General features: G+C 36.5%; 1 protein-coding gene across 1 annotated transcript; it reads right to left on the bottom strand.

The window, feature by feature from the left end:
* Positions 1 to 1,210: 1,210 nt before the first annotated feature.
* LOC125863966 (uncharacterized) lies at positions 1,211 to 3,600 on the bottom strand. The gene is made up of 3 exons (XM_049543924.1): positions 3,249 to 3,600; positions 3,077 to 3,165; positions 1,211 to 1,312 (listed from the first exon to the last, which is right to left on the bottom strand). The coding sequence occupies exons 1-3, from the start codon at positions 3,598 to 3,600 to the stop codon at positions 1,211 to 1,213; spliced, it is 543 nt and encodes a 180-aa protein (XP_049399881.1).
* Positions 3,601 to 11,963: the final 8,363 nt, after the last annotated feature.

Here is an 11,963-nt window from a genome sequence, read left to right as displayed (position 1 = left end):
GAGTACGAAAAAGAGGCTTGCAACCTCTTAGCCATGAATGTGGTGCACTTCACACCCATAATTAAGAACTACACGAACATACTTTCCAAAGCTCTTTGTGTATTGTCACTTAGATTGGAAAGTCTCCTCTGGTGAGAGGGAAAAGTTTTCCAGATGCGAAATTGAAACCGATAAACCCAAAGAAAAGCTAGCATGCCTTCTGATAGGGGTGTGGTTTGATTGTGGTGGACGTTGTTCTTCAGCTCGCATCCTAAGAGTTTGATACTCCTCTTCGGACTATGTCCCAGTTAGCTGCTAAGAAAAATTCCACGTTGTGTTGCATACTTTTTGTTGACGTCCACACACCTGTGGTTTAATTGAAAATGTATCCTCTCGGATGTTCTTGATAAAGACTAAGATAAAATTCATTTGTAGAAACTATAATTCAAATAGGAAAGTAGTGTCTTTACTACGTTGGTAGGCCAGCCTCCTCCGATTTTGATGTAGAGCAAACGAGGAACTTGTCCAAAGTTTGATGTGATTTATAATGTATTTCTCAAACTTCAGCCTCATCCAGTTTTGACACGATATATGATGACTTGATATGTTGTTATCACCTCTTCTGGCAAATGATATGGATGACCCTCTCGGTAATGATATAATAACCTTTATTAATATAATGTTGATGGCTCTCTCAGCAACGATATTACCATCTTTGATAATATGAAATGGATGGCCATCTCGTCAATGATATTACCACCTTTGGTAATATAATGTTGATGGCCCTCTCGGTAATGATATTATCACCTTTGATAAGATAATATGGATGGCTCTCTCGGCAATGACATCAGCACCTCTGATGATATGATTTGAAATGGCCTTTTGGCAATGCATATCACTGTATCTGATACCGATGTGACTTACAAATATCCTTCAACGTTAGCCTCTTTCGACTTTAACGTGATAATGAATATTTTTGGCAAGTTGCACTTCAAATTCTCTCTGATATTCGATGTGTCTTACGTGTTCCCTTCAGACGTCTTTGACACTGAAAACTGCAATATGATGTTATTATAGTCATTTGTACATCTTAAAGCGCCATCCTCTTGATGCTTTCACTTACTTTTCTTTGACTACTTGTATCTTCATTGTGGCTCCTATTTTTGTTGAGAATTATGAACAGGACATTATTATTCAAAATACCAAGTTAACTACTTTTATCGCAGTGATATCAATGTCTTTTCCTGCATAAAAATGTCAGTCTTGGCCGCTTTTGCTCTTCTGAATTTCCCATATTTGTTGAACATGATGATCTCTTGATATCCTTGTAAACCTGCATCCACAAAAAAATTATTAGATTTAAATGAACTAATTTGTGTTGACTTCTTTGATTGCTTGATGTTCCTCTTGCTATCTTAGGTTGATTTCTTCTAGCATCCCACTTCTTGGTAGACATAAGATAGATCTATATTTTATACAAAATATTTAATATATGTCTAAAGTTTTAAGAAAAATAGATTTTTGAAAAGTAATTTGATTAGGGTCACTGCCACATGTCATGTCACATTAAAGCTTAAATGAACACTTCAATTTAAGTTTCAATATATCCAATCTACAAGTCCTTTTAAGCTGGGGAAATCAGAAGATAATTGAAGTTTGACTTTGAATTTCTGAGATATTGTGGTTAATGTGCTTCTGATCATGCTGGAGATTACTTGTCGTTAACTTTGAACTTCTGACAGTACTTTGATAGAATTTTTGAGATCTTCTCAAAAATTTTGCCCCAGTGAAATGTCTTATCATTTCTCAAATCTTTTGTAGGAAGATTTACTGAATTTTTCAGATCTTCTCAAAAATTCTGCCCCAGTTGTCTTTTCCTAATACATGTTCAATCTTGTCTTGCTAGCAAAGGATCTAAAAAATTCTACCCACTTTGAATGTAAATCCTTGCACATTGGGATCCATTCTTGTCGAATGCTGGTCGGGAATAATTGGGTCTTCCCTTTTCTTTCTCGAAAATACCTCTCCTACATTCCCTCGAGTTTAAAGTGGCTTGGGGGAATTTTTGGAGTAACTCTAGTCTCTTCTCTCCCTAGAAAGTGAGAGGAAAATAAAAGACCTCAACTTTATTGGGGTTTGATCGCATCAGCCTGCTATAGCGGCTGTTCAGACGGTATAGCAGCCCTGCCATAGCGGAATGTTCCCCACTTTAGTGGACTAAGGTCAGTCCAGACCAATTCAGTATTTATAATTTCGTTGTGTGCCCCAAAATTTTAATTCGTGACCGAAATTCAAGAAATTATTGAAGCTCTACACGAGGTGCATTTAAATAATGACGGATTGAGTCGTTGAATATAGACACACAAACTTTTATACCATGCTAAAATTCATCACAATGCTTTGTTGAAATCTCATTCAAATTAAGGATTCTTGGATAGAGAGCATATTTTTCCCCTTTCCACCCTACTCTTTAATCTTAAAACGGGAAATGGAAATTTTATGGGGTGTATGACCGAGCCGTTGTGGCGCCTATGTATCCCGTTGAGGAAGGAATCAGGTCAAACATAGTTCCCCTTTTGGGAATAAAAGAAATAGGAAATTTTAATAAGAAAATGACCGAGGACGACATAGGCCGCCTAAATATCTCATTTTTGAGAATTCAGGTCAGACATAGTTCAATACAAGGATTTAAAAACTGGCATAAGCAATTACAAGCAAATGATACGATTACAAGGAAAGTGATAAGAGAAAAACTAATCTTCAGACATAGTATCTCTTGACAGCATTTGAGTTGATTGGTTTTGGCCACTCCTGGCCATCCATCTCTGACAGGATCAAGGCACATCTAGATAATACTTTACGATGATAACACTTTATGAACCATGTACGGTCCTTGCCAATTTGGTGCAAATTTCCCCTTATACTCATCTTGATGGGGGAAGATGCGTTTGAGGACCAATTGCCCTTCTTCAAATATTCGAGATCTCACTTTTTTGTTGAAAGTACGAATCATTCTCTGTTGATATAATTTGCCCTAACCAACAATGGTCATCCTCTTTTCATTAATTAAGGCTAAGTGTTCAATCCGATTACGAACCCAATCAACATTGCTCAGTTCGTCTGCTTGAATGATCCTTAATGAAGGTATTTCAACTTCAGCAGGTACCACTGCTTCTGTCCCATATACTAACAAGTACAGAGTTGCACCGACTGATGTTCTAACGGTTGTTCGATATCCCAACAAGCAAATGGTAACATCTCATGCCAACCTCTGTGATTATCAATAATCTTTCTCAAAATCTTTTTGATGTTCTTAATGGAAGCTTCTACGACTCCATTCATTTGAGGATGATAAGCAGTCGAAGTTCGGTGAATAATCTTGAATTGCTCACATATCTCCTTCATTAACTGACTGTTGAGGTTTCCACCATTGTCTGTAATAATGTAATCAGGTAGTCCAAATCGACATATGAGGTTGTTACGAACAAAATTAGCTACTACCTTCTTCGTCACACATTTATAGGAATTTGCTTCCACCCACTTGGTGAAGTAATCAATGGCAACCAAAATAAATCTATGTCTATTAGAGGCGGCTGGCTCAATTGGGCAAATGACATCCATGCCCTAGGCCACGAATGGCCAAGGCGATCCTATAGCATTAAGTTCATGAGGGGGTACTCGGATCAAATCACCATGTACTTGGCATTGATGACACTTTTGCACAAATCNATTTATAGGAATTTGCTTCCACCCACTTGGTGAAGTAATCAATGGCAACCAAAATAAATCTATGTCTATTAGAGGCGGCTGGCTCAATTGGGCAAATGACATCCATGCCCTAGGCCACGAATGGCCAAGGCGATCCCATAGCATTAAGTTCATGAGGGGGTACTCGGATCAAATCACTATGTACTTGGAATTGATGACACTTTTGCACAAATCTACAACAATCATGCTCCATAGTCATCCAAAAATAACCAGCTCGAAAGATCTTTTTTGCCAAAGTATGCCCGTTCATATGAGGTCCACATACTCCAGCATGTACCTCCTCGAGAAGTCTTGTAGCTTTGCTGGAATCTACGCATATGAGGACTCCCAAATATGGTGTCCTCCTATAAAGGATTTCCCCACTTGGAAAGAAATTGTTAGCCAATCGATGTATTGCCTTCTTTTGATTGGATGTCACATCTTTTGGATAAATTCCAGTCTCCAGGTACTTCTTTATATCATAATACCAAGGCTTTCTGTCTGGTTCCGCTTTGACATGCGAACAATGAACGGGTTGTTCCTTTAAATCTATCTCCGAAAGATCAATGTAATTCTGATCTGAATGCTTGATCATAGAGGAGATAGTGGCAAGAGTGTCGGCAAATTCATTTTGCAACCTTGGAGTGTGCATAAACTCTATCTTTCAAAATCTTTTGCACAATCTTTGCACCAGTTGTACATAAGGTACAATCTTTGGATTCTTCACAGCACATTCCCCTGGTGAATTAATAAGTCTGAATCTCCAATTACCAGCAACTCTTGGACATTCATGTCAATGGCTAACATTATGCCAAGAACGCAGGACTCGTACTCCGCCATATTGTTGGTGCAATGGAATCAAAGTTTAGCTGCAACGGGGTAATGTTGACCAGATTCCGATATTAAAACCGCTCCAATTCTAGCTCCATTATAATTCACCTCTCCATTAAAGAATACCCTCCAACCAGTGTATGACTCAGAAATGCTTTCTCTTATGAACAACACATCTTCGTTAGGAAAGTATGTTTTGAGCGGTTCATATTCTTCATCAATCGGATTTTCTGCGAGATGATCGGCAATGGCTTGTCCTTTTACCGCTTTCTAAGTAACATACACAATGTCAAACTCACTCAGAAGCATTTACCATTTTGTCAGTTTTCCAGTTGGTATAGCTTTCTGGAAAATATACTTCAATGGATCCATCTTGGAAATAAGATATGTAGTATATGATGACAAATAATGTCTCAGCTTTTGGGCGATTGATGCTTATCGTGACCAACGACACTATCCTACGTATAAGTGTCTACGATCGTCGCTAATATAGTAACCCAACCAAAGGTTGGGGTCGTGTCCCAAGGGAGCGGTTTTGAGAATGGGTAGAAAAATAGAATTACATTCTAACTAGTCGTAGCTAAAGATATTAACGAACAAACACATAGTAAATAAAAGGGGGTGACACGAAAGTGTCAAATATCAAATAGGGGTTTTGTAACAAGTGATAAAATAGCAAAATAAACAAGAAAATCAAGTATGGGAAAGTTTCTTGGGATGTGACCGCAATATAAGTTGAGATAAATTATTGGGTACGTGCTTTCGATAGGAAATTTGCAAAATAATAGTAACTAGGCTAAGCTTTAAATGGAAATAAGTTCCCTCTAGGGAAACTTACCCCGTTTCAAAAGTGTTCCTCTCGGACACCCATTTGCCGCATGAAAACCAGCCTACGCCTTACCCCACTCACTCTCTCGAGCTGAATGTTAGGATATGGGACTAGGGCTCACCCTCTCGGGCTGAACCTCATGTCGACCCACTCCTTAGGCCATCAGTCCAGTGGTTTTGGTTTCGCGACCTCCCTCTCGGGCAAGCCAAAAACACATGGATGGCTTTGTATTTGCAACTACAAACCCTTTAGATTAAACCACAACAACTAGGTGAAATCACCATTAAAATACATCTAACCTATCAGCAAGCAAGACCCAACAAGAATATCAACCCATATTTGCTAAATCACACCCCAAGAATGGGGGTTTTTTAGCCACATATCAAGAAATAAGAAATTATACCTAACATGATAATGAAATCAACTGCGTATAAGAAATTAAACCTTAAATTAAGCAAAGGAAAATGAATAGGGAATACTCACTTCCAACTTGGGGAAGAAGAACTCTTTTCTTCAAGTCTCCACAAAACCCTCTCCAAACTTGAGAGAAAAGTACAGAAAAATACTATAGACTAATAATAATTTTTACTCTAAAATGTTCCACTCCAAAATTTTCTACTAAGACTACAATTCTAAGAAGTATTTATAGTTTTCACTGATTATGCTACGGAGGATTATTCAACGACATTAGTCCAGATTGCCGATGAACTCGTCGATCTGCCTTTTGGTCAGCTCATCACCTTTAGTGTCTTGCCTTTAGCATCCTCGCATTCCGGATCATTGGGCGGTACAGTACTACTTCACGGAATTGATCGGCGACTTGTTGACTGCTCCTTTCCTCGCCTTTTGATCCAATTCCTTCAAGGCTTCGCTTACTGGAGCGAAGGGTCGTTCATGTCATATTGGTGAATTGCCAAGTTGAACTCGGTGATCCGCATAATTCCATTTCTTGTTCTTTTCAGCCCTATTTGCTCCGTTTTGCGCCTAAGTGTCCATGCTTCCACTAAAACTTCAAATACCTAAAACTTCAGCATTTTAATCAGGTATTGAGATAAAATAAGCATTCAAGGACACTATTTCTATTAAAATAAAGCCCTAAATGAGTCCAATTTGTGGACTCATCAGCGATACAAGTCAGAGCACAACATGTTCTTTCCAATAGAGTATACCGAGCCTCATATGGACTAAACTTCTTGCTAAGATAGTAGATCGCACGTTCCTTCTTTCTAGTGTCATCATGTTGTCCTAATACACACCCAAATGCATTCTCTGAGACGTACAAGTACAGTAACAATGGACTTTCTTTTCGCGGAGGTACCAATACTGGTGGATTTGTCAAATAATCTTTGATAGTATCGAAAGCTTTTTGACACTCTTGTGTCCACACCGCCAGTGCAATTTTTTTCAACAACTTAAAGATAGGCTTGCAAACTACCGTAAATTGAGCTATAAATTGACTGATGTAGTTCAGTCTTCCAAGGAAACTCATAACTTTTTTCTTAGACTTCAGAGGCGGTAAATCCTGAATTGCCTTGACTTTGGTAGGATCAAGCTCAGTGCCTCTTTTACTAACTATGAAACTCAATAATTTACCAGCGGGAACTCCAAAAGCGCATTTAGCAGGATTCAACTTCAAGTTGTATTGATGCACTCGATCAAAGAACTTTCTCAAATGGGTCAAGTGATCTGAACTCTTGTGGGACTTAATGATTACGTCATCTACATGCACTTCAATCTCCTTATGGATCATATCATGGAAGATAGGTGTCATGGCTCTCATGTATGTGCCTCCAACATTCTTAAGACCAAATGGCATTACCTGGTAATAATAAACACCCTAAGGTGTAATGAAAGCTGTCTTTTCAGTATCTTTTTCATCCATCAAAATCTGATGATAACCTACAAAGCAATCAATAAATGATTGCATTTCATGCTTAGCATAGTTGTTGATGAGAATGTGGATATTCGGCAATGGAAAATTGTGTTTGGGACTGGCTTTATTGAGATCTCTTAATCAACACATATTCTAATTTTACCATCTTTCTTAGGCATTGGAACAATATTAGCTAACCAAGTTGCATACTTAGTAACCTCCACAACTTTGGCCTAAATCTGTTTGGTAACTTCTTCTTTGATTCTCAAACTCAAATCTGGCTTTAAATTCCGAGTTTTCTGCATTATCGGACTGAAATCTGGATTGATCGGCAACTTATGAGAAACAATATATGTGCTCAATCTGGGCATATCATCATAGGACCAAGCAAATGCGTCGATGTACTTCTTAAGCAAACTGATGAGATCTTCTTTCTTAGTTTCTATGAGATGGACAATGATCAAGAATATTCAAATCTAGGGAAACAATCCTAGATTACTCCTTTATTGATCTGGAAGTAGATGTAGGGCGTAAGGACGAACTAGTATAACACTATGATAGTCTTACATACCTGGAAGAACAAGGTTCTTGAAGAATCTTGAAGAAAAACTTGATTAGAAGCCTTGAAACCCTAGCTTGAAGGTAAAAAAATCAAGAAATCTTTCTTGAGATTCTTGAATTAGTTTCTTGAAATTTCTATTGCCAAGATTTATGATTTTCATTAGTGATTCATAATTTTATGGAGGAATTTGAGTTTTAAAGAATGGAATCCTTGGAGAAAAACTTACCTTGAAGAAGAATCTTGAAAAAGATGGAAATAATCTTGAAAAAGATTGAAAGAATCTTGAATGGAGCCTTCTACTTTGATTTTTCCTTAGGGTTTGAGAGAGAAGAGAATGATGGATTAAAAGATGGAAATAGGATTGTTTAGGGCTTTACAGGAGTTAAGAAATCCGTTTTTAAGGTTTTCCTAGTGGTATAAGGAGAAGAAAAAAATGGTCATAACTTTTTACTCAAAAATTGAGTTGACACGAAATTTGAGGCGTTGGAAAGAGGATTCAAATACCTTTAGTTTGATAGGTTATGGGCCACATAACTCTTTATATTCTAAGAGATATGATCGTTTGAAGTTGACCCAAGTAAAATCTTATGTCAAAACTTAATCGCTAAGGAAACTTTCAACTTAACTTTGTGCTAGGAGTTTTTAGTGACCTTAATTGATATCCAAAATCATTTCCTCACTAAAAAATTTACCTTAATACCTAAGAAGTATTAAGAGTCACTTAGTATGACCTTATACACAATTCAAGAATGGTTTGGGCTTAACTTAGAAATTTTTGGGGTGTTACATATACAAAATTTTAAAAGTTATACATAAAAGATTTAATGTAGATGATGGCAAAACTAAAAAACCAAAGAAAATCATTGTCATATACAAATACAAACCATCATATACAAATTGTAACACCTCGCTATTTGAAAGAACTAGAGAAAACTAGAATTTGGAATAAACTATTTTTGGAAATAATCAAATTTGGAAAGTTTAACAAGTTAAGCTAAGTATGAGTTATGGGTCAACTTCAAATGACTATAACTCCTAGCTTAGGAAGAGTTATGTGTGATATAAGATATCATTGGAAAGCTCTTTGAATTATCTTTACAACGCCACTAAGTTTGCTCAATTTCAAATTTGTATACGGGAGATATGTCCATTCGAAGTTAGGTTGTCTAGATAAGGAAAGTCAAAACCGGATTTTAGAGGGGAATTTTCGTCTTTTCATTACCCAATTAATTAAATTCATTTTTAGTAAATTATTTGGGGTCTAAACTGAGATAGTTCAGTTTACGCAATTAAGAAATATGCTAGGGCTTTCANAGATAAGGAAAGTCAAAACCGGATTTTAGAGGGGAATTTTCGTCTTTTCATTACCCAATTAATTAAATTCATTTTTAGTAAATTATTTGTGGTCTAAACTGAGATAGTTCAGTTTACGCAATCAAGAAATATGCTAGGGCTTTCAGAGAAGAGAAAAGAGGAGAAAAAAGGAGAAAGGTCAAGGCGTTGTTGGAAATTTTTTGCGGAATCGAAGTCGTTTCGACAACGGTTGATCCATAAAGAGTTATGTGAGACTTTCATAGCGTTGGGTTCATTCACCCACGCACCAATCATGTTTAGTTCAGCGAGATTTATTATAGAAAGTTGAAAGTTGATGATTTTAAATTGTGTTCTTGAATATTGGCTTCTGTTGTTGAGTTAAGTTGGGATTGTTGAGTTCTTGAGAAAATGGTGTCGATTTTAGAGTCTTGTATGAATAGATTCTTGTGTACATATTGGGTATCTGAATCTAAAGTGAATTTGAGAAAAACAATCGAATTTAGGCGAATTGGGGTTAGAAAATGAAGAGGGAACAAGTCGGGCGAATCTGGTTACAAGGTTCGCGTCGCGGACCTGTTCCTCAAGATTGGAAAATTTTTCTCCGCGTCTCAGAGCGGTCACGGACCCTTCTGCCTAAAAATTTATTCTGTGACCAAATATTTAAATGCAACTTCGCCTCGCGGACTTTCTTCCAGACAGTGATTTCTCGATCGTATCTCATGTTTAACTATCTAAAAACACTCCCAAACATCATGAGATCTTTCCTATCACAAATCACTATCCTTGAATCCATAAATTCAAATTCAAGGAAAGTTAAGAGTCAAGTCAAGAGAAGTGATAGAGTTTTACAAATGTTTTATCTTTGTTTTAAGAACTGAGTTTCGAGATGAGTAAAGAGTAAAGATTGAAGTTCAGTTTTTCAAAAGAGTATATTTGGACTATGTATTCCCAAAGAGTAAAATGTTTTCACATTTAAACAAGAAAGAAAATTGAGATTTCCAAAAGAGCCTTTGAGCTAGTTTTTAGTAAAGAATAAATGCTTTCACAATTAAGCAAGAGAGGAAACACTGATTTCTACGAGAGCCTTTGGGCTAGTTTTTGAGTTATTATCTCAAACCACAGAGTTATGTTTTTAAACATATGAGCTAGTATATTTTGGGACTAGTATTGAACACCGATATGAGGGAGAGTTCAGACAACCCCCATCCCCCTTAAACCATGTAGCCACCATGGGTAGGGTTATACTTTTTAGATGATTCCTTAGTGCTTTTTAACATAGACTAGTGGATCCACCTAGTAGTCAGGTTCTATACCCTCGGCAAGGTATAGGACGACCCTGGCAGCTTGAGGCAAAACTCTATATCATCACAATAGCTCTAAAGTGATGGTTTTCGGTTAGAGAAACTCCGACATAAATATTTTGTATTAATATATACATAGAGTTACTTGTATTTTTATATACATCCAGAGTCATATTGTATTTTCACATACACACAAAGTTACTATTGTATTTTTTAATAACCTAAAGTTGTTATCTCTATTTTAAAAGCTTTTCTTTATATTGCATTATATTACTGCTTTATATTGAAATAAGTTTAATTTAATTGAGTCGAGTTGAGACCAAGTTTGTTCTTTCAGTTTCGTTTTCAAGCTTATGTCTTGTTTTAGAAATATCCTCGCATGCTCGTATTCAATGTACTGATGTCATTTGGCCTGCATCATTTTACGATGTAGATATAGATAACCAGGATCATCATCCAGCGCATCGTTGATTCTAGTTAAGTTGGTGAGCTTCCTTGCTTCCAGAGGATAACCCTTTTATTACTTTCCAGTATTTTAGTTCATTAGGATGTCGTGGGTCTTGTCTCGACATCCATCTTAGTTATTAGAGGCTTCGTAGACAGTTAGTTAGTTCATTTGTCATTACCTTGTTTTTGGCTTATGTTGAATCATGAGTTGCCACATTGTCTAAGTTGAATGTTATTTAAGACATTCTAAGTTATCCATTGAGTAGTTCCGTTTACTTTTTTAAAGGTATTTTTATCATGAGTAAGTATTCCGCTGAGTAGTAAGTCAGGCCAAGTGTTCGCTTGGGGCCATCAATGGTTCTCGAGTGCCAGTCCCGCCCAGGGTGTAGGCTCGGGGCGTGACACAAATACAAATCAAAAAAATAATTGTTAGTTGTGAATTATACAAATGTGGCGAATTATACATATAAAAACATGGCTATTTATACAAATTCAAAGTCAGCCCACGTAATAAATGGTTAATGTTAGTCGCGAGTTGTAATTATAGCAAACTAAAAGTTATGATGAGTAATTAAGTAGTATAAGTTTGCTTAACTACGTAATTTTCCCTAATTAATTTAGTTGATAATAATGGGCTAAATTTAAAATTTATTTAAGACTCATTACCACTTCGCTCATATATAAAATTGAATTAGAAAAAGGGGGATTTGATATTTTGAGTCATACCTCCAAAACATTGCATTGCGCTCTAATTGCTAAGGAAGTGCTACGTCCTTTTTCAAGGTAAGATCACTCCAGATTTCGTGATTTATATGTGAAATTGCATGATTCCACGCACATATTAATATAATAATATTAATAATTGGTTTTGAGAGATGGGCTAGGCCAAGGCCATTTATGCTATTGTAGTTGGAAATGGTTTTGGTCAGGGACAAAAATATTTTGTAAATTAAGTAATGATGACTTGAAAATTATGGAATACGAGTTAATCATTCGAAACTATAGAATTTTGATGATTTTTTATTTGATATATGTCAATTAGATATTTACTCATTGCGAAGGTTACTAGTGGCTTAATCG

Source organism: Solanum stenotomum, chromosome 5 (genome assembly GCF_019186545.1).
Source record: "Solanum stenotomum isolate F172 chromosome 5, ASM1918654v1, whole genome shotgun sequence".
NCBI lineage: Eukaryota > Viridiplantae > Streptophyta > Magnoliopsida > Solanales > Solanaceae > Solanum > Solanum stenotomum.
This window is presented reverse-complemented; position numbering and strand designations above follow the sequence as displayed.

Bases quoted from the DNA above. Each gene is read 5' to 3' on its own strand.
- LOC125863966 (XM_049543924.1), bottom strand. From the start codon at position 3,600: ATGGATGTCATTTGCCCAATTGAGCCAGCCGCCTCTAATAGACATAGA. The intron at 3,166-3,248 runs GTTGGCATGAGA...TGTACTTGTTAG, and splicing joins GATTATTGATAATCACAGAG to TATATGGGACAGAAGCAGTG. The intron at 1,313-3,076 runs GTTCGTAATCGG...TTGTGGATGCAG, and splicing joins AACTGAGCAATGTTGATTGG to GTTTACAAGGATATCAAGAG.